The sequence below is a fragment of the Vidua chalybeata genome, chromosome 23, assembly GCF_026979565.1.
Source record: "Vidua chalybeata isolate OUT-0048 chromosome 23, bVidCha1 merged haplotype, whole genome shotgun sequence".
Classification (NCBI taxonomy): Eukaryota; Metazoa; Chordata; class Aves; order Passeriformes; family Viduidae; genus Vidua; species Vidua chalybeata.
In genome coordinates, this window is record NC_071552.1 from 6,753,730 (window position 1) to 6,780,381 (window position 26,652).

At 51.2% G+C, this 26,652-nt stretch overlaps 1 protein-coding gene across 6 annotated transcripts in view; it reads right to left on the minus strand.

Annotated features, from left to right (window-relative positions):
• Positions 1-1,550: 1,550 nt before the first annotated feature.
• Positions 1,551-26,652, minus strand: part of ARHGAP32 (Rho GTPase activating protein 32) — a 209,953-nt gene continuing 184,851 nt past the window's right edge. For all 6 annotated transcript variants that reach the window (XM_053963433.1, XM_053963431.1, XM_053963432.1 and 3 more), the window contains 11 exons: positions 23,269-23,371; positions 20,333-20,477; positions 19,627-19,709; positions 17,347-17,454; positions 15,982-16,127; positions 13,877-14,078; positions 12,969-13,114; positions 12,004-12,078; positions 10,576-11,427; positions 9,061-9,935; positions 1,551-7,957 (listed from right to left, as the gene is read on the minus strand). In XM_053963433.1, coding sequence (XP_053819408.1) covers positions 5,717-7,957; positions 9,061-9,935; positions 10,576-11,427; positions 12,004-12,078; positions 12,969-13,114; positions 13,877-14,078; positions 15,982-16,127; positions 17,347-17,454; positions 19,627-19,709; positions 20,333-20,477; positions 23,269-23,371 — 4,976 coding nt within the window. In that variant the 3' untranslated portion in view covers positions 1,551-5,716. The remainder of the gene's footprint in view (positions 7,958-9,060; positions 9,936-10,575; positions 11,428-12,003; positions 12,079-12,968; positions 13,115-13,876; positions 14,079-15,981; positions 16,128-17,346; positions 17,455-19,626; positions 19,710-20,332; positions 20,478-23,268; positions 23,372-26,652) is intronic.

Here is a 26,652-nt window from a genome sequence, read left to right on the forward strand (position 1 = left end):
GCCGAGCAGAAACTGCTAGAAAGGAACATCATCATCTTTTTCAGCGGCAGGTCGGGTTTGAGAAGCAAAGGCGGTCTAACAGCGCTGCCTGCTGGAAACTGCTCGGGAGGAAAAGCAACTGTGCCCCGGCTTCTGCCACTCCTTTGGCACAATTTAAACCCATCCTTCTCCCTTTTCCTCCTGGTCTGCCCACAAACCTCAGCTGCTCAGGACAGGCTGTCAGAGAGGGATGGAGTTTCCATCCTGTTTATCCTTAGAGCAGTGGCTGGAGAACTGGGGGCAACCGAGCTGCTCCTGGCACTGCAGGGGCACCCCAAGCCCTCTCCTGGGGTGTGGAACCCCAGCCCACAGCTCTTGCCTCACTGGACTCTCAGTGGCATCGAAGGAAATGCCCGTGGTGCTGCTTTTGGAGCTCTTCAGGCCAAGCCAAGCTGGGGAGGTGGGATGCCACTTCTGGGCTCCCTGAGGAGCCACTTCTGCTCCCTGAGGAAACACCCCTGGGGTTCATCCTCCTACTGTTCCCTTTCCCACCCAGCCCGAGTGTCCGGCCATAGATTTACCCATCCTTGGCAGGGTGCTGTGCAGAAAATGGGCTGACCAGCCACCAACACTTCAGTTAAGACGGGAATTTGTCTACTGAACTTAGAAGCCAAAATTTTTATTTGCCAAGTCAGCCTGGTCATGTCCTGCTCTGCAAGGGCAGTTCTGGTGTCCTCCCACTGCTCCTGGCTCTGGAAGAGCAGGAATTCCTGGCTCAGGCAGGACGGGTGGGTTGCTAGGTTTGCTGGGCTTGGTGGTGACCTTACAAGGGCAGCAGTGCCGAGTTTGGATGTGCATTAATAAACAGATCTGGACTGAAAAGTGAGGATTTGGGAGCAGATGAGGCAAAGATTTCCAAAGGCCTAATGCAGCCCCTCTGCAGTCACACAAAGCCTCTGGGCAGAGCTGGACTGTACAGCAGGAGCCACTCCACAGGTCCATGAGCAGTGGGGTCACCTGTCCCCCATGGAGAGAAGGATTAGGCTGCTTTTATTCCTGGCAGCAGTTCTAAATTCTGTATTATTTACTGGATGAAAAGACTGTGAGAGTTCCTTCTTAGAGTGTTAAAAATGTTTGAAATTCACTTCCTTTAATCAACTTTTTGCTATTAATTAACTATGAGCAGTATTACTGTGGCATCCAGAATCCCTCACAGCCAACTCAGAGGTGGCTTGTGCCATCTGTTTCCCCTGACTTCATCTGCCCTGTGCCTTCAGTGCCAGGGTCAGGCTGTTTCTGCTCGTGCTGTCCTGCTGGGTGAGAAGAAAGGGACACTCAAACAGCCCAGGCAGGTTTATTTTTTGTTAGGAAGCAGCAGTGGGCAGAGGTGGATTAGCACAGATAAGCCCAAGCCTTGACATGGGAATTCAAAGTCACCTCCTTCATCTTTAGCTGCCTGCCAGCATCCCTCCCTCCAAGGCACAGCCCGAAGTTGGCTCTTCTTGTTTTGCTTTTTAAGTACACTGTCAATTAATGAGGCAGAGGAAAAAATACACACAGGCACACCTGAATGGTTTTTAACCTGGCTTGATTAATGCTGTCAAGTTGCACATCTGAGTGTGAGCTCAGTGGGACTGTTGCTTTTGTTTAATACCACAAGACACCTCAGTCTGGATTGTTGCATTACAGTACAAATAAAAAACAGAAACAAAACCACATCTGCATCATACAAGGTGAGAAGAATATGAGAATTCTAAATATTTACAGAGAAGGGCAAGTGGGGAAACCACAAAAAATATTTACATAAAAATACATGAGCTCGTCGGCATATACATTTTACACCAGTTCACAAAAAAGGACACTCTATAAATTAAAGTGAAGGGAACTCCAAAGGTAACCCAAGACTTTCTGGGATGTTTCTCTCATGCGGCTCAGGGAAAGAAAAATCAAGTCTTCTACAGCAGGAAAATGAACAGCAAAACAACCCTTTTGTCCCCCCTCCCTCCCCCCAGCTGGACGAGGCAGGGCTCTGCACACAGGAGGAACCGTGGTGTTTGCCCACACCACACGACGCCTTCCACAGGGACCCGGGGCTCCGGGGAAACAGGAACACGCCTAAGCCGCCGCAACGAAAGGAGGGAAAACAATTTCTCATCCAGATTTCCTGACATTGAACACACCACTTGAGTCAATGCCCTGTCACCAGCCCGGGGGATGGCAGAGCTCACTTGAGGTTCTGTCCCTTCTGGGGTCAAAGAGGAACAGAACGTTTTCAAGTCGGTTTTGGTTTTGTGTAGCAACTTACTACCACTGTGCAATCCTCACTGATCCCCCAGTGGTGAGCAGGGGTGGGGAATCACTGCAAAGACATAGGCACAAAGTTGTGGGGGTGTTTTCAGAGATGCATATAGATATCACCTGATAAGACTCTGCAAAAATCAGAAATTAATGCTTTACTTAAGACTTCACAGGGGCCAAGTCCTCATTACTCACCTACAACTGCACTCCCCTTGCCAAGGAAGGTCTCCTGTGGGTCACGTCCTGCTCCAAAGCAGAGGTGAAAATCCAAAGCTGGAGCACACTCCTGGAGCCTCATTCCTGCATGCAGTGGGAGACCCTCTTCTGGAAACAGAGGGAGTGGCAGCTGAAGATGCAGATAGTGTCCGTGTGAGGGAACTGCTGAGGAACACAGCTGCTGTCACCTCGTGGGGATGTGGTTAGGCAAGGAATTACTGAGCCTGAGCACAACTGCACTTGCATTAGAGGATTATTTGCCTTGCTGTCCCCCTGCTCTCTTCACTCTGGGACACACGACTGGGCTGTCACCATCATCCAGCTCACCCACCTGAGACTCCTGGTGTCACCTGCCTGCCTCGCCCTGATGTATGACACCCTTTCCAACCTCACCTATGAATTCTGGGGTTAATGAGGATGTAAAACTCTCCGTAAGACCAGCAGACTGAGCCCAGAGAATGAGCAGGACTGCATAGTTCACTGTATGGCTTGGCAGGGCAGGATCATGCAGGATGCTGCTGAAGCCGTGGGAGGAGAAACAATAAAAGAAAGGTGTTGGTCTGTGTTACTGGGAAAGGCTGGTGCTTTCACCTTTTTTAATTCTGTACTGTGGCTCAGCAGTGCTGGACGTGAGTTTGGGTTCTTGGGGAGCTTCCACCTTTGGAGCACACCTGGCTGTGGCTGCTGCCAAGGGGGAGATGGCTGGGAGTCACTGCTCTGCTGTCTTCTTGCTCTCATTCCCAATAGGCTGTTTGCAGCAGCCCTCTGGATTAGGAGTACAGGTGTGCACTTCCAAAAGCCCTTTGGGAAAGGTGCTGAAGGGCTTGTTTCCAATGGGATGAGCGGGTGCTTCGCACCTGGCACTTAACACAATGCAGGGAGAGCAGCACAGCAATGAGGAGCAGAGGCTGTCAGGGATGGCACTTGGGCTCTACAGGGAGACAGTGGCTTCGAGCAGGAAAATCCAGAGGCCTTTACAATTAGTAGGAGCTGGGACCAGCCCCTTGTAGTGGCAGGATAGTCCTGGCTGACGTAAGGCCCAGGCAGAGGGAGGGGGAGGCTGCAGGGCAGGGGGGGGAGTTAAGGCTTTCACAGAGAGAGAGGTTGGACCTGCAGCTCTCTTTACCTGAATCCCAAATAGCCTGAACCGAACGCTTATCCCTGCTTCAACTGGAGACCTGGCAGGTAGCCAGGGGCTGAGGCTGGTCCTGGCCCTGGCACAACACAGCTCTGCTGGGGAGCACAGATAATCCAGCCTGGCTCCCGAGGAACCGGGGCAGCTCACCCTTGCCTGGGAGTTACTACCAGTGGAGACAGGGTGGCTCACCCAGTGGTCCCTTTCTGTGCAGTTCTGTCAGTTTTCCTTAAAAGAAAAAACTATGAAAAGCATTCCCTCACCAAAAACCTCAACCCCTCCACCTGGGAATTCCTCATGAGGAGATTGTGGTAACCTGGATCACAGTGCTGCTTTTTTCTCTTTTTTTTTTTTTTTTCTTTCTTCTTTTTTTCTTACTGCCAGATTTCATTCCAAAACATGTGAGAACTCTTCTAAACAAAATGCTTAAAACACCAGCATTGCACAATAAAATAGAACCAGAAGGTAGTTACTGAAACAGCCCCAGACAAGGATCCAAGGTTAAAAGAAGCAAACAGCTACAGAGTACTCAGCAACTAGAAGCAGGCTTTCCTTAGGATTTAAAAGTCCCAAAATAGCCAAGAAACTTTTTGTTCAAAAAGCCCCACCTAAGCAGCTGTGTGGTAACTGCAGGACTTCCAGGTTTTTCATAAAACATTAGAGATTCAAAACAGGTAGAGAAGTTCTTCAACCACACAGAACAGGAATGGCCTTGGAATTTATCAGTGAACATTTAAAAACTGCTAAATCTCAAGTATTGCTTGCAAGCCCTACCTAATGGAATGGATGTGCTTTATTTGTACAGGGGGTGTGAGTCCTGGGGAGCCTGAGAGGCAGCAAGAGGGGCCGCCAGGCTGTTTTTACAATATCAAAGCTTTTCAACAGCTTGGACACCATTTTTGGTGTATTTTAGAGTGCACTGGCCTTCTGTCCCTACTCACTGAGTACTGGGAGAACCGCACCTGGGCACATCACTGCTCCCTGTGTGCCACAACTCCACAGGGATCTCTGCCCAGCATGGAACTCAGAGGCTGCAGAGAGTCTGAAGACCTCCAGCTTAAGCTCAGGAGGAGCATTCCCTGATGGAATTGCTGCAGGACCTGGCCCAGGGCAGCTGCTCATGCAGACAACTTGTCGCAAACAGCTGGCAAGGTGGGCTCTGATTTACATAATGCTATAGATGTTTTTTTAATCTATTTTTCTAGTATTTTTTGCAGTGAGATGACAGAGTCTTGCCAGCCACAGGATGGAAAGAGCTCATCTGGGCCACAGATAACCTTGCAGCAAAGAGGAAGGACTGGCATGGAACGGGTATGCTGTTCCCAGCTCTATGGGTTGGGTTTGTGTAGTTTACTGGTTGATTTCTTTTGGTGTGAGAAATGCAAACCTGCCCTACATGACTCCTGCAGCTGGCCTCTGCTTACAACAGAGAAATGTGAAGGAAATGAACTTGTAAGCAGAAGCAGCTTGTTAATAAGCAAGAAACGTAAGTAGTGTGTTGTGTTCTGAGCTGGCTTCAGAGCCTATTCCTCGGGCTTGGAGTCAAAACAGCCCCCCCCCCCCAGCTCAGAGCAGCTGCAGTGGGTGCAGCTAGGGGAGAGGCAGGGCCTCAGCAAGGAGAGGATCCCTGTCCAGCCCCACTGTCTCTGTAACTCTGAGGTTCCTCCATGGCCCTTTCCTGGGAGCCAGCCTGCGATGGGCAGTTTGCAGCAGGATGGAGCTGCAGGCACAGTCCATCGTGCACAGCCCATCATACAAGTACTGTGGGCATGGGGAGAAGCAGCCAGTGTCATGTCTGGAAGGGAAAACTTCCCTCCCTGCCCCAACAGCATCTGAGTCAGCCCTGCCTGGCCTCTGGCAACACCCGTGTGCCAACAGCCTGCCCTGTCCTCCCAGGTGGCTCAAAACTACTGAAAATCTATAGCTCTACTACATAAAAACAGTGAGTGGGGGCCAGGGGAGGGCTAAGGGGGGCTTGCTTTGCTCACTGGGGCAGGGTTGGGGAGTTTTTTACCGTCACTGAAAAAATAAAACAGTCCACTGTCCAGCAGAGGCTGCTTAGACTCTATCCCTCGTCCCCCCCACAGCTCACTCGACGTGCACCTCTGTCTCGGGCCTCTGCAGACACAGCTCTGTGGGGAGGAAGGCTCCCTGCCCCAGCGCTGTGGCATAAGTTCTGCTGTGCACGTGGGGGAAGCCAGGGGGCACGAAGCCCCCCGCTCCAGCATAGCCCCCTCTTTGGTGCTGAGGCAGGGTATGGTAATCCTCCAGATTATCGTACTGGGACACCACAGTCATCGTGCTTTGGCGCTTGCCCAGGGTTTGGTACGGGTACAGCAGGGCAGAGTCCCTCTCCATGGGCTCGGGGTGCTCCCGCATCCGGAGGCTGTGGCTCCGCTCGGGCTTGGGTGGCGGCGCCACGGGAGGGGCGGCGTGTTCCTCCTCCTTGTAGCAGTCTCTGGAGTGCTTCTCCATGGACGCTCTGCCTCGGGGCCTCTCCAGGTCCGGCCTGTCCTCTGCCAGCCTGCCCTCCTTGTGGTTCAGCCTCAGGGTCTCCTGGCTGGCTGGGATGTACTTGCTGCCTGAGTGCTGGTAGCCTATGGGCTCAGAGGGCTCCGGGCCGCCCTTGGGCCTGTACTCGGGGTAGGGGGGCCCGTTTTTGTGTTCGGAAGGTTGCCTATGGTTGGCTTCTTGCTGCAAATACGTCCTGTGCTCACTGCTGCTGCCACCTGGCTCATGCATCTTCCTGTTCCTGATGCTGCTCTGCTTCTGGGGCAAGGACGGCTTCTCGGGCTGCCCGTTCCCATAGCCCCCGCCGTGATAGAGGGCTCGGTCCAGCTCAGGCTCGGCGTGCTGCCCATAGTAATGCTCGTCCCCTTCAGGCGTGGCTGCCTTGGCTGGGTACCTGCCCTCCTTCCCTTCTGCCACCGTGAGCAGGCCGCTCTTCCCAGGATCTGATTTGCTGCGCAGGTGGATGGCATCCAGGCCCCCCAGCTCGTCCTGCAGCAGCGGGGCCACGTTGTCGTACTGGGACATGAGGGGCCCTTTGACCTTCTGGCGCGTGCGGCTCTCCCGGCGGATGGACTGCATGCGGTACTTCTCCATGTCCTCCAGGTCCCAGGACATGTACGTGTGCTTGATGTCCGGGGCGGGGGGCACGTCCCTGCTCACGAAGCTGTGCTCTTTGCCCAGGTGGTTGATGAGCCCTGCCCGGGGGTAGGCGGCCAGACTGGGGTAGCGGTACAGCCCCTTGCCCTGCAGCCGGGACACATAGGGGCTGAACTCGCGGCCGGGCAGGCCGTGGAAGGGCCGGACCCGCACGGTGCTGTAGGGATCGAGATCGTAGAAACTTCCATCGGCTGCAGCATAGTAGGGGGAGCTGGAGGAGCTGGAGTAGGGACTGTAGCGATAATGGACCCGCCCATTCTCAAAGTAAGGCTGGAGCTGCGTGACGTGGTAGTCGGAGTGGGGCTGATACGGCTTGTATTGGTAGAGGGGCCGCGGGCAGTACATGGGCTCGTCGTCCGGGGGCACCTCCGTGCGGGAAATGGGCACGGAGCGGATGGCGGCGGCGGCAGCTGGGCTGGGCACATGCAGCGACTGCACCCTGCGGATGGTGGGGTATGGGGGGGCCTCCTCAGCATAGCCGCTGCCCCGGAGCCCCGTGGGGCTCACGGAGGACACAAAGTCGGTGCGGCCGCGGGGCTTGGGGTGCAGGCCCGCGGCAGAACCCTTGCCCTGCGTGCCGTAGGAGCCATAGCGCGCACCTGCGGTGACGGGTGGCTCCGGACGGGGCGGGTAGGGCTGGTGCTGCTCGGCCTTGCTGTGGTAGCCGTGGGCAGGGACACTCTCAGGCCGGTATTGGTGCTTGGTGTGCAGGTAGCCATCAGGCCCCACAGGCTCGGGGAGGCTCTCCGTCTTGGGGTGCGGCACATACACCGGCTGCAGGGACGAGTGCTTGGGAGGTGGCGGCGGTGGCGGCGGCAGCAGTGCTTCCTCCACGGAGGACGCCAGCACGGAGGAGGCCAGGAAGGAGTGGTAGTTGGAGTTGTTGATGGTGTCCGTGTTGTTGGAGTGCATGGCCGCGGCTATCTTGCTCTCCAGTGTCCTCACGGGTGGCACGGGTGGGGTGAAGCTGTAGGAGGAGGGGGCAGGGACTGACTCAGAGCGCAGGTGCAGCGGGGGAGCCCTCGTGCTCTCCCGAGGCTTTTCCAAGTGGCTCTGGTGGCCCACGGGCACGGAAGAGGAGCCACGGGCACTGGAACTGCTCTCGGAGACAAAGCCAGGCGTGGGCTCCGGAGGCTTTTCAGGTGTAGCTATGGTCCACATCTGCAGGGAAGAAACCAGACAAAGTTAGGGACAAGCAGCTTTTTCCCTGCTGTTCTATAGTTAGAACATCCCAGACACTTGTATGGATCAGCTTCATTCCAGCATGTCTGTGCCAGGTTTCTGTTTGCTGGGGAATGACAGACGTGTAGGTTCCCTCTCTCAGCACGGGCAGGCATGATGCCACTGGCAGTTTTTGGGACCCATCACAATTTGCGTGTTCTGCAAATGCCAAACCAGAGGAAGGGGAGGAGGTGGCTGTCTCCTCACACGGTACCCTCAGTGTTTCATTAGGTGGTCTGCTTTTAAATGTCTGATGTTAATGAAAATGTTCCTGGATTTAACCTCCTCAGGCCCCAGTGAGCAGATCAAGAACTACAGTGAAGTAGAAATTCCTGCCTTAAATGTAGCTGTGGGGCTTAGGATGGGCTGCAGCCAGGCATGTTTCATGGGCTGGGGGGTGTGGATTTCTGATGGAAATGTTTCAATCCTACACAAGCAATCTGACCTGCTTTGTTTAACAGAATCACAGAATCACTTGAGTTTGGAAAAGGCCTCTGAGACCATCAAGTCCTACCCAAGACCGATCCCCTACCTTGTCACCAGCCCAGAGCACTAAGTGCCATGTCCACTTGCTCCTTGGACACCTCCAGTGATGGGGACTCCACCAGCTCCCTGGGCATCCCCTTCCAGCACCTAATCACCCTTTCTGTGAAGAAATTCTTCCTGTTGTCCAACCTGAACCTCTCCTGGTGCAGTTTAAGACTGTGTCTTCTCATCCTATCACTGACTGAACAAGAGCCTAACCAGGATGCTGGAAGAGGACCTTGTCAGAAGATGCAAAAATTCTTCTTTCTGAGCATTCTGAACTATCAATCCCTCTGTTAGCTATCCCTGCAGGTACTTTTTTCCTTAAAACCAAGGAGAGTGGGTATTCTGGGATGTTCCCTTAGGAAAGCAGCACAGGAGTTCCTGCAAGGCTGTGTCTGTGTTATACCCACGACACTCCCGGTTTCCTGCAAATCCCTCCCTGTTGCCATTTGGATTTGGAGTGACATCCCCAGTGCTCAGCATTTCAGGGGAGCTGTGCAGGGAGCAGCACGTACCTGCCCGGAGCCGCTGGGTGCTTTGGCCGCTGGCACCTGTCCCACGGCTGCCTGGTGCTCCTGCCTCTGTGCCGGGGCTGTGGCCGCGCGCGGCGCGGGTGGGACGGCGGCATCTGCCTGGGGGGCAGCCCCGGGCGGGGTGCAGGGCTCAGCTGCCGCGCCCGGGAGGGCGCTCAGGTACGGCACCGCGGCCGGGGCGCCCTTGTCCCCAGCGGCACCCACGGAGGGAGACTGCAGCTTGTCCTCGGCCGTGCAGGGAGCGTGCAGCTTGTCCCCAGCCAGGCCCGCACGCAGGTGGAGCTGTTCCACAGCCAGCTCCATGCCGGGCAGCTCCCGCTCCGGCAGCGTCCCCGGGCCGTGGAGGGCCGTGTGCTCCCAGTCCCCTACATGGGCCGGGAAGGACTCCTTGTCCCCAGCTCTGCAGAGGTGGAAGCTGGACTGCTCCTGCTCCACATCCCTGCTGCCAGGCGTGTCCCCGGGCATGCCCGTGTCGAGAGGTGGGGGCTCTTGGCCTCCAGGTGCGCCGGGCGGGTGGTTCTGCTCCCCAGCCGTGCCTTGGCAGTCCTGCTCTAAAGGTGCCCCGGGCTGGAAGTGCAGGCGGTTCTCGGGCAGAGCAGTGAACAGGTGCAGCTTGTCGGGAGCGCCCGCAGAGAGATGGAGCTTTTCTAGAGCTGTGCCAGCTTCAGCCTCTCCATAATTTGTGCTTTCAGCATGAGCATCTCCTGGCCTTTTGTGGGACTGGGCGGATGCTTGCTGTGCGGACTCGGCTAACGCTAGGGCCAGCATGCGCGCTGCGTTTTTCGGAGGAGGAGGAGGGATAAGAGACACAGAACTGACGGGAACAGGATCCTGGGGGGAGTCGAGGGCAACTGCTCCTAATGGGGGGAAAATTGAGAGAGAGAGTGATTTTATGTTACCCAATAAGGAGAGTGACCTTAACGACTATTATAAAAAAATAGATGCTCTCCACACTTTCACAGTGGCAGTTCCTTCTGATGTGAAACACTTGTGTCTCACAGGCAAACGCTGCTCGACAGCACAGCAGTTCATGACAAAAGAGGAAAAAACCCAAGAGATTGTCTAAAGGTTCCTCTTGCATTTCTAGAGGTAGGAAGGAGGTAGCAGAGAATGAGATACCCTTACACAATTTTGATCATAAGGTTTTAGGCAGAAAGGTCCCTTCTTCGAGTGTTGGCAGATTTTTAATTTAAAAAAGGAAAAGTCTTAGATGGTCTATTGGTTGAAATGATTGAGAAGGACATGCTAGAGATTTTCACATATGAGAGGATGGGAAAAAAAAAAGCGGAATATAAAGCATTATGGAAATTATCCGAGATTTGTGTGATGTAGGGAGAAGGCAGAGGTTAAGACTTTACTGATCTGCACAGCCCTGTAAGACACTCGTGACCAGAACTGACGGGCAATCCCCTCTCCTAAAGGCACGCAGAGGAGGACGGTTCTGAGAGCAGCTCCCCTTTGGAACTTAAAGAAAGAATGGAGGAAAATGCACTGTACCTGGCTGGGTGTGTCCACTGGGTACAGTCTTATTCTGACTGCTTGGCATGGCTCTCTCCCCTTCTTCTGGCAACTCTGCTTTGCAAGCAGCCACTAGCTGGGGATGCTGCAGCTCTTGGTGGGCTCCTTCCCCTGTTCCTGTTTCACTGTTTTTCAGGGGCAAGGACATCTGGGTTGGGGACCTGTTTGTGATCTCAGTGATGCCAATCTCTTTGCTCCAGCTGGAAGCGGAGGAGTTCCTGGATGTGGTGGGCACTCCTCCCATGGCCTCTGGCACACGGCTGGGTAGCACAAAGGAGGTGGGTTCTGTGCTCAGTGGTGGAGATTTGATGGGCTTTCGGTCTGTCTTGGGCGAGAAGCTGAGGGGTTTGCAGGCCTGCTCTTCCGTGGGGCTCAGGTCCAGCTTAAAGAAGGGACTCATCTTCTCCTGGAAAGGGGACACTGGCTCAGAGCTGGTGGCACTGCCTGGGGTCTGGGACTGGCTGCCTGATTCTAAATCCTTCTTGAGCAGGCTTGGCTTCTCCTTATTGATACTGATGGCCTCCAGCAGGGAGGTGCTGCTGTCCAGGCACTCGGACTCTGCCTGGGGGGGGCTGCACTGGAAGGACATGGGGTCAAAGTCCAGGCTGGCGACGCCGATGTCCGGTGGGCTGAGGTCCACGTCCTCTGAGGAGCGCGGAGAGATGAGGGCAGGGACATGGATGAGCCCCTCGTCCCCGTCGCTATCGTCATGGGGGAGGTTGTCGTAGGAGTTGCAGCGGTTCATGTTCCCCAGGAGCTCCCCATTGAAGGAGGCAGAGAGGGCATCGCTGCTGGACCTCGGCCTTCTGGGCCGGAACAGTTTGGATTCACCTGGAAGTGAGGAGACACCGTGAGTCAGTGACAAGGCCTCCTGTGCAGGAGGCCAGGCCCAGTCACGGGAGGCAGTTAGAGCAATCCCAAGGCAGCAAGAAGCTCCCCTGGTGATCTCTGCACACAAAGTAACATCGTTGGCAGTGACTGCTTATTCCATTTGCTTAAACTGTGTTACAACACTTGCCAGGCATGATTTAGTGTGAAACTAAGCTGTGTGCACAAGCAAAGACACTTTAAATGTGCTGAAGGCCTTTCTCAGAGAGCCCTTTCCTTCACAGTGCTGTCCTGTCAACCTTGAAATAGCAAGGGGAGGAGCCAAGGAATGAATGTAAGCAGCGCCAGCTACACCAAAGCAAGAGGTTTGCTTTTTTTGACGTTAAAAGCAGGAAAAGCCATGAGAGCATTTCTGTCAGACCCATCTGTGCTGAGAGCAGAAAGCTGCTTCATCAGTTAGCAAATTCAGCTTCCCCTGGAGGGGTGAAAACCTGCCCTGCTGCATATCTACAGACAGAGATGTCAAAGTGCCTCCCTTAATGCCCATTTCTTGGAAGTGCAGGTAGGATTTTGCCTTACCATCCACGGCATGCAGGGAGGTGAGGGACTCCTCGCTCTTGGCCGAGCGGAGCGTCCCGCTGTCTCCTCGTCCTCCTGAGGGAAGGAACCACACAGGGAAAGGAGTTTACATTTAGCTGGATAGTGGTGGCAGGAAAAACACAAATGCATTTCTAGCACCAACATCACTGTCCTGAGAGTAATTTTGTTTTGAAGGTGGGTTTCTGATTCTCATTTTACCTGGAAATGGTAACCGACCCAAGTGATGACTGCTGCAGGTGGCAGGCTGGGAAACAATTCCTCACAAGCAAAACCCCTCAAAAAGAGGGAAGGAAGGAACATTTACACACCCTGTTCTATGGGCTCTAAACAAGTATAATTTCAGTCTCTGAGGAAACAGTCGTGAAGGGCATCAAATAGAGTGTGATGACTGTGAAGGTGAGAATTTAAATGTCGACCTGGGAGATGAGGCTCTCAGGCTCCTATTTTGGGATTCGTGATGTGTTTTACTGCAAAAACACGTTGCTATTTTTAAGTTTGGAAAGAGACAGAAAATTATAATGGAAAAGGATGAGAATTCCACCTACATATCCTGGCTGTGGCTACAAAGGGTTGTTGGCTGCCTTCTCTGGGTACTCTGGTACAGCTTTTGGAGGGAATGTGTTTGTGGGAAGGTGCCTTTCCCTTGTTTCATCTTCTGAGAGCAGCAAGGGGAACCAGAACTGTAATCTGATTTCATAATGAGAGTGTCAGAAGGAACTATCCTGTGACTTATGATAGCAGCAGCCACATCTTATCTTTCCGAAGCTGTTCCAAGCAAAGCACAGAAGTGTGAGCCCCGGCAGGCTCCAGAGCTGCCTGAGATCCATTGGGAAAGAAGAGCTACTGGAGGTGTCATGCACGGCTTGGACGCTAGAAGGAGATGAAAACCCACTGGAAACATCACTCGCACTGCTGACACCGCGGGTTTTGGAAGGGGGCCTCACCTGCCAGGGCTATGGCTTTCATTTCTGAGGGCTCGCTGGGGTTGCGCTGTAGTTTGCGCTTGGACACGGAGGAGGATTTTCCCAGGTTGAAGAAGGAACGCCAGCTCCCCACTGGTGACTTCTTCATCTTGCTGGGAGGCCTTTTCCTGGGGAGAGAAAATGGAACACATGGGTGGAGCGGGGGCTGCAGCTCAATCCTGGCTGCTTGTTATCAGCACTCTCTGCTTTCTGCTCAGAAACTCCTGGTTTCTGCTTGGAACCTCCCTCTTTTCCACAGCTGAGGATGTTTTCCTTCTCCCAGCTCAGCCCTAAAGTCTTGCTGTGTAAATTCCCCCAACCTCCACAAAGCAGCTGCAGTGCAGGTGAGGAAAGGCTCTTCCTTGTCCGGTCCAGCAGCCAAGGGATGGATTTTCTAGAAGAAGCCCCAGCTCTCTGGGAAACTGGGCAGCCATAAAGGTGTTCAAAAGCATCTCTAACTCCTGCTATAAAACCACCTTAGTCTCCTCCACTGCCCTATTTCAGTTCCTGTGCCCTCAAGCCTGTCCAACTGCTCCACTTCAAGGGAACTGGATTTGTGACAGGCACTTAGTCCTGGAAAACCCCAACATCTGCAGGTGTTCACCCTGTTTACATTTCTGTGTGTGACTGGTCCAGGCATCTCTGCATCACAGACAACATGGATTTATACATTAAATGATATCCCTGGTGAAAACAACAGGGAGTGGAGCACAAATTATTTGGCTAAACCAAGACCACTGATGAGCTGAATCCTCCCAGAGTCCAAAGTAGGTGGAAAATGAGCTACAATACTTACATATTTAACAACTCTCAAGTCAATATAAGCAAATTCCTGCTGTATTCAAAATAACACAGTTATGACACATGCTGGAAAGGAAACCTGTCTCTACCTTTCAGATGGGAAGTCAATGACTGTGTGGAATTTCCCCTGCAAAGCTGCTGGGCCTTCTCCCACTTCGATGTACTTGCTGTCTGCCACGATGGGAGAGTTGATCTGGGCCTGTGTCCGTGCCTGAGCCTCCTCCAGTGTGAGGAGCTTTGTGGAGGGGGAGGACACCAGCAGAGACTTGGGCCGGGATAAAGAGCTGTGCCCTGCAAGGGAAAACCACAGGCAACAGGGAGAGTCAGCAAACGGCAGTGCAGAGATCAAAGCTCAGCTCTGTGTGTCTAAGGAGGTGCTGTGTTTCTCTGAACCTTTGTTATCCCAACCACTGAAAGATGTGGGCAAAATGTGGTCACAATGTCAAGATACGTTGATGACTAAAAGAATAATGGCTTAGTGTATTTAAAAAAAAACCAGAGGCAAACAGGTAGGATGGAAATCTTTGTGACACACTTTCCTTCATCTCTATGCAAGAGCCTGTAAAGAAAATGATGGTTTTCCTTTGTATAAAGCCTGTCTGGGTCATTCCCAAACTTCACCTCTTGGTGTAGCAGGAAATGCCATGTGTGACTGAAGCTGCTACAAACCAAATGTACCTGGACACAGCAAAGAGAATCTGCTGTGTGGCCTGCCCGTGGCCTTCAGAGCTTGTGCCTGGTTTTGGTGATGAATGTGCAAAATCTGAAAGTAGCTGCTGCTGCCTCCTGCTCCTGACAGCTTCAGTGGAGAGATTACAGGGAGGCTGTTGTAGGAGCAGCTGTCCTGTGTCTGCCATTGCCTCTTGTACAGGTGTTTCTAGGGTTATTCCCAGGTGAGTTCAGGGCTTTGGGGGAGATGTGCCAGTGCAGAACATGCTGCTTGGTCCAATTCCATAGCTGTCCCTGGAGCAGCACAGCTCTGTGTGAAGGATGCAGACTCTGGGGGGTGTGGGAGCTGTAAATGCTGTCCTGGGGGAAGTTTGGGTTAAAACAGGTTTGGCAGCACCACTTCCCCCTCTAACAGGTGGGTGCAGGAGCTGTGCTCACACCCAGAGGCTCCCAGGAAGCCGTTCTGGAATGCAGAATTCCTGCACAACAGCCTGACCCTCTTCCCTGCCAGGTCTGTGCCAGAGCCACTGAATGCAAATGACCAAGTCATTAAACAATTAGCCAAATTTACATGGGCCATTCTAAGCCTGGATAATCATGTGGCTGGGATTCTGAGTATGCTTATCTTCCTTCCCCTGGCAGAGTCAGCTTGCTGGGGCTGCTGCTCAGCCAAGCTAACCTCTGGCTTCCATGGACTGCCCTACAGCAGGAGAAAAAGCTGGACTTGGATCAACTCTGCCAGCCTAAGCAGAGGTAGGGTTTGTTTAAAAGAAGGGAGCAGCAAATACAGTGGAAACACAGCTCTCTGCAGTCCCCAGGTTGTGGTAACTGCAGTAGCTGTGCATGTTCCAGGCACAGGCAGGTTATCAAAGCAGATGGTGCAGCCTTAATGCTGCTTAGGAGCAGAACAGCTTGTGGCAGCCACACTAACACAGAGTAAACTTTCCTCCTGGTGCAACTCTGCTCCTCCTCAATGGAACAGATATATGGTCTCAGTTACTAAAGGGAATTTGTAGGCTCCGAGGCTGGATGACATTCCAGGTGCTCCAGGTTCATTCCTCATCCTAAAGCAACACCAGCCTGAGTTAATAGCAAGATTTAAGTTTCTTAGCCTCACCATTACTGAATGCAGAGAGACTGCTTAACACCAGCTCGTTCCTATTTGTGTTCCAAGGTATGGATGAGGGCAGACAGACTTGGCTCCAATGGGTAAGTATGCAGGAGCACCAGTAAAGATGGTTTTAAAGAGAAGAGAGAGCAGGAGAGACAAATATTTAAGTGATTCCTTCCAATTTCTCAGTGGTGAGACTTAGAAGTAGAAGCCAAACATTCATCTCTACATTCCTGTGGGGCATCCTTGGCTTCTAAGAAAGGTACTGACAGCAATCTGTCTGGATTCTGCCATCCCAACCCAGAAATGTGCCCTCTGGGTTAAAACAAGAAGCATTTCCATGTCCAGAGGAGGCTCAGCCAGCCATGGAGCGCTGCTGCTGCTGGCTGAGTGAAGCAAGGCCAGAAGACACACCTGCCCCATCGCGGATGACGGAGCTGAGCTTGGAGCTGAAGAGCACATCCACGTGGTTCAGGATGAATTCCACCACCACCGACTGGATCCGCACCTCCATGAAGGCGGCCGTGCCACTGAAGCAGGCGGACTCGATCTGCTTGGACCTGCAAAGGGACACGGGAAGAGGGAAGAGGCTCCTGCTGGGTGAGGCCTGGGCACCTGTGGGGCTGCAGGGCCTGGGGCTCGGGCAGCAAGGGTTTCAGGGCAGTTCTGGGGTTAAATCTCGGCAATGCCAACAATCATCGCTGACTGTGGGGATTTATGGCCAAACTTCAGATCCAGGTTCAAGCCTTACTGATGAGGCCAAGAGGAACACTGGGCTGGGAGGAAAAGGGAGTGTGGGACAGGTCTGAATTGAGGTTAATACACTGAACACCCAAAATCAAGAGCTTTTTGTTAACTCATTTCCACGACTGGCAGAGTTTAAGGCAGTGCTGTTGTACAAACCTACTGTGGCCCCTGAGAAGATTTTTCCTCAAGCAGGGAGTGTCTCCACTTGATCCTTCTGAGTGAATGCCCCAGGATTCACCAAAGCAAACTCAAACACGAGGTCACTCCACTGCTTGTGGGAGAACAGCCAGAAAGAAGAGCCCACCTGCAGGAACTGTGAGTGTCCAAGGACAGATTGGACAGGGCTTGGAGCAACCTGGGTAAGGTGTCCCTGCCCTTGGCAGGGGGTGGCACTGGATGAGCTTTAATATCCCTCCCAACCCAAACCCTTCTGAGATTCCATGATGAACTACACATTCAGATTTCTTAGGTTGGTAACAACAGCAGGTCAGAAATCAGTACAATAAAGGTCAGGGGGATAACATTTTTTTTTCTTTTAAAGCAAAATTTTAAAATTTACCATTAATTTTAAAGTGCCCTATCATCCAGATTCAAGAGATTTATCCAAGTTAACTTCTGTAAGTTTGAATTCTTGCAGCCAAAAGCTGTCAAATTAGAGACTTATGCAGTGGGAAATCAGGGATGCCACTGTAGAAATTCTCCTGGATGATCAAGGACACATCAGTCTCATCTATCCAGGAGAGGAGAAATTATCCTCTAAAAGATGGTTCAGGGAATTCTTCCTTGTCACTTATTGACAGAACTGCAGCCAGTGGAACTGTGCTGTGTGAGACAGGATAATACAGGGGCTGTTTTACATCACTAGGTCAGGAACTTGCCAGCTGATCTTAAATCCTGCTTAGAATAATTTCCCATATTTTACAGGACGAGAAGAGCTCTTTCCAGCTGCTGAAAGCTGGGATTTTCTGGAGTATCTATTGTTTATGAATGTAAACATTTCTTTTTTATTGAAATGGGAAAATCCCAGAGTACCTGAGGAGGTTTGGGGCCCAGACGATGGCCAAGTTCTTGGTGTGCATATTTGTGATGGAGCAATAATCAGCCAGACGAGCCAAGTGTCTCATTAGGAACTCCAGTGTCCTGGAAAACAGGAGAGAGGCAAGTGTTCAGCATCACTGAGCAAAGCCAGGCCGTGATCCACAGCCCAAACCCAGCTCGTTATTTCCTTTTGGTTTGACAGCTCCCAGAAAGCAATGCTGAACTCCTTCCCCTCAGCCTCACGGTGGACCTGGCTTTGGCAATACTGACACAGGATGGGCTGAGGGGAGGCTCTCCTGACTGCTCCAGGCTCAAGAAAAGGACAGTTCCAGGAAAAAACCTTTGCAGGTGTGTGACAGCTGTGAGGGGTTGCTCAGGGATGTGTGGGGAAGGATGTGGAATGCTAATCCTGGGATGGGGGGAGTATTGATTTAGACACTCCAGAATACTGAAAATACTGGCAGCAGGTTTCTCAGAGGTGGGTAAGGCAGATAGAAGGTTAAACGTCAGAGGCTTCTGTTCACATTAAAAAAGGTGGCATTAAATATTAATATTAAAAAATATTAAGCATTGTTGTGTTTAATACATGCTAGGGAGGAGGGAGCAGGAGGTGGCAGTGAAAATGCTGCTACACCTTCCTGGTGCCCTTGGCTTGTGTCTGTCTCACAGCCTATCCTTTTTTGGGGAGAAGTGAGATGGAGCAGAGAGGGTGTTTTGGGGCTCAAAATTCCACAAATAGACAAGACTGGAAGTGAAGAAAATGGCCTTGTCTGGAAACCAAACAGACACCTCCTGCCTGCAACTTCTCATCACTGAGTAGCAAAAAATAAAGTGTTTTTTCCTTTTTCCAAGCAAACCCTGTGAAAGAAGAGCAGCACCCTGTGACCTACAGCATTCCCTACAGCAATCCTGCTGTTGGCTGTGCCCCCTCTCTGAGACTCCCGTGCTGCTGGTACCAGAACTCAGTTTAACCAGCCCCACAAAGTAAAAATCATTTCAGGGAAAAGGTGAACAGAAAAGAAAGAGATCAGTTTATTTTTGAAAGGGCCACACCCCCTCAATTAACATCAATATTGCAATTAGTTACTACAAGCAGCAGCTGTTGCACTAACTAGCCAACCTTATTTGAAGAACAAGTAACACAGTTTAGTTTATAACACATCAGCTAACTTTTATAATTAGTTGTTTATACCACTCATTGCAGCATTGCAATTGTCCAGCTAATCACCACACATCACAGTAACTGAAACCGAAACATTTATTGGCAGAAATGACTACCAATAGTTATCAACAGCTGTTCTCATGTGTTACACCTGACCCCTTAGACCAGAATTCTGCCTTTACCTGCAGATTAACATACACTAAATAATCAACTGATGATTGTGATGAAGTATTCTAATTAGGCATGAATAGCCAAATGCTGCCTGCATTCACCCCAAATGGTCACCTGAACCACTGGGACACATCAGGGGAGCTGGCCCAGCCAATTAAAATAGTTACCTATGTGTAAGTAACTTCCACCATATGCTGTCATTAGCTATTTCTACCAATTACAGTTCACAATTAGTGAATGCTACTTACCATGCATCACTAGTTATTAATATTAAAGTCTCATTAAGATAGAGTTTTCTATATAGTTATTAAAGCAAATCACCAATACCAATTTGTCTGATACCTTTTCACCATACCCTGCCATAATTTTTAATACTAAAGACTGTTAAAATGTTGTTGTTCTTAGTCAAGACTCCTTATCATATAGCATGAGCTCTTATTACTACTAATTAGCTTGAATATAGTATTTTAATTGGTGATTTTTAAACATCATATTATGTTACTCTAATATATTACACTAATTTAATTAATTACATCAGTTATTCTCAGAGCATTGTTGTCATTTGCTTGTTACTATTATTGCAGGGAGGGGCAAACTGGAGACAAAATTCAGTTGACCAAGTTTGGTTGAAGCATTTTTTTGGCTATATTTAAATTTTTTTTAAGTGCTTTTAGCACTGGTATTGTGCCCCCCACAATAAAACTGTTTCCTTACTCTGACATAACAAGCTCCTATTTCCCCCCTAGATGGAGCTTCCAAGGATGGGAAGACCATGTTTAGTGTACAGTGTTTGGTAAGGAGCTAATTAAAATATAAACCAACTTTCTACAGCCATAACCATTTCAATATGCAGAGGCACAGTGTGGCTGTCTTGAGGGGGAAACTGGAATTACAGAATTCCTCTCACAAAATGCCCACAACACCCCAAAGGCTGCACTCACCTGTAGTGGGGAGGGGGCAGCTGCTGGATCACATCGTGGATCTTAACCAGCCTTTCCTCATCTGTAGCAGCAGAAACAGCATCCTGGAATGAGGCAGGAAAGGGTTTAGCTGCAAATAAACCCCCAATGTGCCAGCCTTGCCAGTGAGGTGGGTTTTGTTGCTCTTGCCCCCTTGGGTAAGGGGGTCTGTCTTGGGGACAGAGCAGCATATGGATCATGTAAGGAAGGGCAAGTAAGTCATGACCTGGGGCATGTTAATAGCACAGAGAATTCCTGCAGAAGACATTCAGCTCAGAGCAGCATTTGCTTCCAATCCCATTCCTGGGAAATGGCAAACAAGAGGGGAATTCCTGCAAAGCATGGGAAGTGTGCCAGGGACCTTCTGCTGTGGCCCCACAAGTGGCATGACACAGGGGACAAAGGCACCTCTGAGTGACCTAAAGGGGACACAGAAAAGGCCCCTCAGACTGCAGGGCATTGCCAGCCCCTTCTGGAATGGCAGGGTGAAATCGGGAGTGTGGGCAGCACAGTGTCAGGCTGGGAATTTTCGTGATACACCCTTCTGATGGCTCTAAAAACCCCAACCGAGGCAGAGCAGACCGAGAGGGAAGTGTGTGGAAGGCAGGTCCAGCTTCCAGGATTTCTCTGCTCTACCAGCTGAAGGCCCAGCAAAGGGGGAAGTGCCCCACATTGGCCTTGCACTCACTGAGAACTTCTCGTAGAGCTGGTAGGTGAGCAGGGGGTTGGGGAGCTCTCGGAAGTACAGCTTGCACAGGGAGCCCACACAGTGGATGTCCTGGATGTAAATGTCCTTGGTCAGGTCAGGAATCTGCTCGGAGTCAAACTCGTGGCTGGCAATGAGAACAGAGAAATGGGTAAAGGGCTTTGAGGAGGAGGAATGAAATCAAACCCAGCACAAATTACAGCAAGGCTTTCCTGATTTACAGGAAAAAATAAACACTTAGTCACCCAACCACATGACCCATGGCTGTGGAGCAGCCAGTGGGGATATTTTTCAAAGAAGAGACTTTTCCTTTTTCTAATAAAGCATTTTCAGTTAATTTTACAACCAACTGGCTGCCATCCCTTTTGCTACATCAGGGCTTTTTGCAAAGTCTCCAGAGAACATCTTCCAAGACCACAAGTTTAACTCCCAAGGGCTGTGACTGGGATTGCCCATAGGAACCATAAAAGCTGCTGTCCCTCTGCATTTCAAAGGCCTGGAAATGGCAATGATAAAGTCCTGCCAGCAGCACTTCCATCAGCAGCACATGGAAACCACCAGTGAGTGCAGGAATTCCTGGGGGATGAGCTGGTGAGCTGAGCCTGCCTCTGCTACAGGGAGAAGACAGCCAGGAACCACATGAAGAAAACCCCACAGCACTCCCTTGGTTTTCAGAGAGAGACAAAACCCCAATCACCCATGTTTATGAAATAAAAGCTGAGCTCAGAAGGCCGAGGGCTGGCTTGCTGCTGGAATATATGCTGGGAAATGCTGTTTCCAATTAGCAGGACACTCTAGGGGGATGAGAGTTGTGAGCCAGGCCCTGGAGCTGGAGAACCATGGGGTCCCTGCCAGAGTCTTTAGGCTGCTCACAGCCATGGGGACTCATCCTGCCAGCACTGCAACCACAGTGAATGAGCTGGGTGAGGTGACCCATCCCTGTCCCTGTCCTGTCCCCCACCCAAAGCTGGCAGGTTGTTCACAGAGGGTCACACAACCCCTGAGCTCACCCTGCCTGAGGAGCAGAACATGCCCAGGGCTCCAGGTGTGTTTGTAGCTGAGCCCTTCTGGAACCAGGATGAGCTCCTTCCATCCCTGGACATGGATACAGCTCATGGGAAGCCTTTCAGTCCCATCAGACAAGGGGCTGGAGAGGTCCCCACCTTCTCAGGGTGAACAGCCCATCCCTTCCTCACCCTGAAGACAGCAGAGGAAAGGAAGGATACAGCTTTCCACACACCACTTCCACAGGCATCTTCTGACTCACCCCTTGCTCATGTCTGGGACAGAAACTCAGCTCCTGCACTTGGCTCTACAGAAAAGCCCAGGAAGGCACCAGCCCGCCCCACACAAACACACTCAGCCTTGGCTCAAACTCCCTGCCCATATCCTGCCCTACTCCAGGGGTTTTTCCTAGGAATGAAGGTCACACTGTGTCAAATGTTCCCTCGAAGAAGTGAATATGAAGGGAAGAGAGGGATGCCCCACCACATTCAACCCTCTTCCTCTCTGCACTGGCTGTTTCCAGAGTTACATGTTATTCCTTCTGACCCAAAGGAAGATTTTGTTAGGTGAAGAACTCCACAGCTTCTCAGAAAGAGCCAGGATACCAGGATACAGGGATCAACACCCCAAATCAACAGTGGCTGTTTGCCCACCTGCCAAATAAAGGCAGCTAATGCCCTACTGAAGAGCCAACATCTGTCCCATGGAAATATCCCTCATGGAATAAATTCTCTAACCTTCTCTCCAACTAAAAAGCCCTTTAAATCCAGGAGAGCCAGTTCTTCTATGGGAAACCTAAGCACAGTGATTCATTTATAAGGATACTGCAGCCCCAGCTTTGGAATGAGCCTAATGCCCTGTTTATACAGCTGGGAACTGCAGCAAGACGTGTCTTATGTTCATCAAACACTCAGAATCTGTAGTGATTTACATGAACAGAACAGTGTCAGTAAGTTATGCCATGTTCTCCCTTCCTTTTGTCTTTGGAACATCTCAGAAACCTGGAAAACAGGCTGTCACTTCATTTTCTGCACTACAACAGGGAATGATGCCATTACAATTTTAGAAAACCATTTTTAAAGCACATTTGATACACAATGAAGGAGAAAATGGTCTTGGGAACACAAAAGGAAAAAAATGGACTAGGGCAGAGATTAGATGGATGGTCCAGCACAAGTCAAAATGGGGAATAAAGGGATGTAACTGAAGCAATGGCAAATATTTTATTCAGTCACAGCTCCAGTCAGAGCCTTTAGATCCTGCATATCAAGACCTTGGGGCCAGATTTTAAAAATGGGACTTACTGGGATAAGAAATGGAATTAATCTGAACCAGAACAAACCCATCCATCCAAGGGTTTGAACAGTCACTGTACCAGCTCAAACCTGCCCACTGAACAGCTGGTACAAAAAAGATGCTCTGCCCATGGCAAATAGCCCTGTGCTGCCTCTGCCAGGCCGGGGGCCCAGGAGCAGTGCTGGTGAGTCACATTCACTCACATCAATGGAGCACATCAATGCTCCACAGCAGAACATTCTACACCAAATGACAGGAGGACAACAGCCTCATGAAAGAAGAAAGGAAGTTTGCTGTGGTGGGAACAGCTCCTAACCAGAACACACTCCTGGCCCTTCCCTGTGCAGCACAGCAATGCCCCCCACCAGACTCAGGCACACATCCTTTGCACATTCCCAATTAACTGCTGGTAAGCCAGGGGCCCAAGGCAGCAGGGAGAAACATCAGCTGCTCCAAAGGGCTCCTGGAGAGAGAAGGAACAGAAATGAAACGTGACCGCACAGTGTCACCAGGATCCTGAGACTTCATCCTGAAGGAAAGCTTCCTGCAGGATAGATTTGCCAGAGGAAGCCCAGGCTGTGCCCTGCCCATGCCAGGGGCTCCCAGGCAGCCCTTACCGGAGTTTCTGGATGTTGGAGGCGATCCCGGAGAGCCGGTATATCCCATCCACAATGCCGTGCTTCTCGATGAACTCTGTGCAGCTCTTGAGGACCTGGGGCACTGAACAACAACAGCCACGGTTAGTACAGACCTACTTCAGGCTGTGCTCCTGGCAGGAGCCATGAACTGCTCCCACCTGGGCCACGGCTTCTGTTTCTCCTTAGAGGAGAAAGCCTGTAGGAAATTTAACTTCAGGAGTAGATGTGGAAACTGGTCAGAGGTGTTCCTACTTTAACAAGGGAATGCCAGAATATGAATCAGGTCAAAAAAAGCCAGTTCTGGTCAGAGACAATGAAGGTCCCATGGCAACTCCCACAGGAAGTGTACTGTGAAATCCCATTCCAGAAGAGCTGTAAAATGGAATAAATACTATCTTTCAAATCTATACAGGATTAACCTATCCTGCTTGGTTTAAGGAAATATAAACATCAGGGAGATGCTATGATTTTGGCAGCACAGACAGGAGAGCTTTTACAACTGATAATTTTATCCCAAATGTCTGCCAGAGCATGGCTGGATAGGGAGAGCTCCACAGTATCCCACACTCACAGAAAGTGCAGACAGAGCAGGGCATGACAGAATGGAAAAATCAGCCCAGGGGATATAATTAGGTGTCAAGTTAATATTGCAGCCGCTTCACCACCCCATTCCTTCCAGCTGGCTTCCCAGGCTCTTACACATCCAGTGCTGAAGCCGTGTGTCCATCCGTGTAAGCCTGAGGAGGAGCAAATCACTGGATTTACAAAAGGCACTAAAACTGCCCTGAACGCAGAGAGAAAACCAGGATCGAGCTCCTGTGAGCATCAGCAAACCTTCATGGAAAAAGCTGGGATCCCTGTGGAACCCCTTCCAGCCAGCTTTTTGCAGCAGCTCCTCTGCTGATCCCCGAGTGTTCTTCAGATGCCAGTCTGATCAGTGTGCCACGTGACACCAACGCCAAGCAGGTCATGTGGCAAATCCCCTTACACCGCAGCAAATGCCATCTGCCAGGCTGTGCACTCCCAAGTGCTGCTGCACTTGGATGCTCCGAGCTCCCCGCAGCCTCCACAAGGCTGTTCCCCCAGCCTGTAGCAAACCCTCACAGCTGGAGAAAAGGCTCATTTCAGATGGCTCCCTGGAAATCAGCACGTGTATCCAGGAAAAGGGCATGTCTGCTGTACACTGCAGCACAGGACGGGGTGAAAGCTGTAAATCCTGCAGCATGTCAGCCACAGGCTCGGCAGGAGCAGATTAGACCCTGCACCTGGGATGCTCCAAGGCACATAAAGGCAGCCAGAACCGAGTCAGCCAGACTCCAGTGTTGCATTCCCAGGGATGTACAGCAGCTCCCACCATTTTCCAGTCAGGGAAGACTTTGAGGCGACCAGAGCCCTTGTACATTAAGCCAAGAGCCTTGGGAAGCAAGTGCTGCTTTTTTGGGGAACAAAACCCAGTGGAGGTGAAGCCTCGTGCTACCTCAGCATCGGTGACCTCCAAGAAGAACCACAGCTGATGGCTTCAGGAACCAACAGACACACCCTGAACCTGGGAAAGGCAACAGGTTCTCACTGAACACACACCCAGAGCACGCTGGGGACATGTCCATCAGTCATCCACAAGGACAGATCTGAGCAGAGCAGGTGGAATACGAGGCCTGAAATTCTTGTAGTGTCTCAAAAATATTTCTGAAGGACAATACTTAAGCCTTTATTCAAAAAGATTCAACACCTCTTGAAGGAGAAAGTTTTTAAGGCTGGAAGTGGACAGGGAAAGAGTTCTATCCTACGCAAGCAGTGGCCAGAAAGAGCTGAAGTGTGCATTGTACTGCACTGCAGCACGGGGAGATGAGTGGGGCCCAGTGTGACCTGTGCAGGGCAGCAGAGGTGGCACAGCTCCATCCTGTGCAGCAAAGGACAAGGACAAGGCTCTGTGCGCTGACACAGCCAGTGGTGTTTGTCCCCTGTGGGAGAACACCCCAGACTGCCCAACACACCTGAAGCAAGGCCCCGTGGGATTTCCCTGCATGTCTGTCCCAACCACCCCTTACAATGGGTGTCAGATCTCACCAGTGACCTGCACAGGGCTGAGCTCCCATCAGCAGCATTTCCTGCATGCAGGAGTCCCAGAGGATTGGGCAAAGGAGTTTTCCCAAGCTTGAAGTGCTGTGGCAAGATCTGCTAAAGCTGCAAAGACCTTAATGATCCATACTGCAACCACAGGAGGGGTCCCCTGGAATCAGTAGAACCTGCTAATTAAGTAAATCAAGATGCAATTATATAAGTAGGCAAGAAGTAAATCAAGAAGTAAACATACCAAGAGGCAGATAAATAAACAGCACTCGCCCTGCCTGCCCCATTCCCAGCAGGAAACCTGGAGTGACAGTGGAGCAGGGCAGCCAAAGGGAAGGCAAGAGCTGCAGCACCAGTGCTCTGCCTCAAGTTCTCTTTTGTCATGGAAGAGCCTGGGCACAGTGGGAGTAATTAATATACCCTGAAAAGATCCCAGCAGGCTTGTTCCAAGCATCTCCTCATCTGGTTAGCAGGACAATCTGTTCTTTAAGCTAAATATACCATACCAGCACCACAGATATTTTGGGGGAATTCTGCAGGGTTTGAGAAGGGACTCAAATTCAAGCAGGGCTAAAATTGTACCTGAGGGGCTTTTGCTGGAATGGTGACTTCATTTTTCAGATCTCTGAATGAAGATGACACCTGGCCATTGGGTGTGTGTTTAACCTCCCTCTGCCCTTTGAATCCCCAGCCCTTTAATACCCATTTTAGAGATGTACATCCACACATGAAAGAAATAGTGACTGTTCCCTCAGAAGGAAAAGGCAGCATGACAGCACATGCCAAGACTTAATTTTGCAAATGTCAACTGTGCCCACTGACACCTACAGCAGCTTCTGACACCACACTGTGATTTTTTCAGGTACCTGTGTCCATCTGCTGCAGAAATCCCTCCCTGCAGGTGAACTTCTCAGTTCAGGAACTGATTTTGGCTTCTAGATCCCAAACCACAACCCAGATTTCAACCAGAGAGGTGCCTCAGCCTCATCCCAGCAGGGAACCAAAGGAGATTTCCTCCTACAGGATACACCAGCAGCAACACTAAAGTTCTACTAATGGCAGTTAATTACTGTGGTTTCCTGTAATTTCAACAACCAGACTCAATGGCACATGTGGTTAGCATTAAGAGCCATAAAGGCCCACCTGGGTCAGCACCTGGCTCCTGGCAACACCCAGGAGCTTTGGGAAAGGCAGGAGGAGGGAGCAGGTGACACTCAGGGCTTTCCTGCAGCCCCATCCAGGGAACTGGGTCACAGAACCTCTGAGCCCAGAACTGGGGCCTGGGTTATCCAG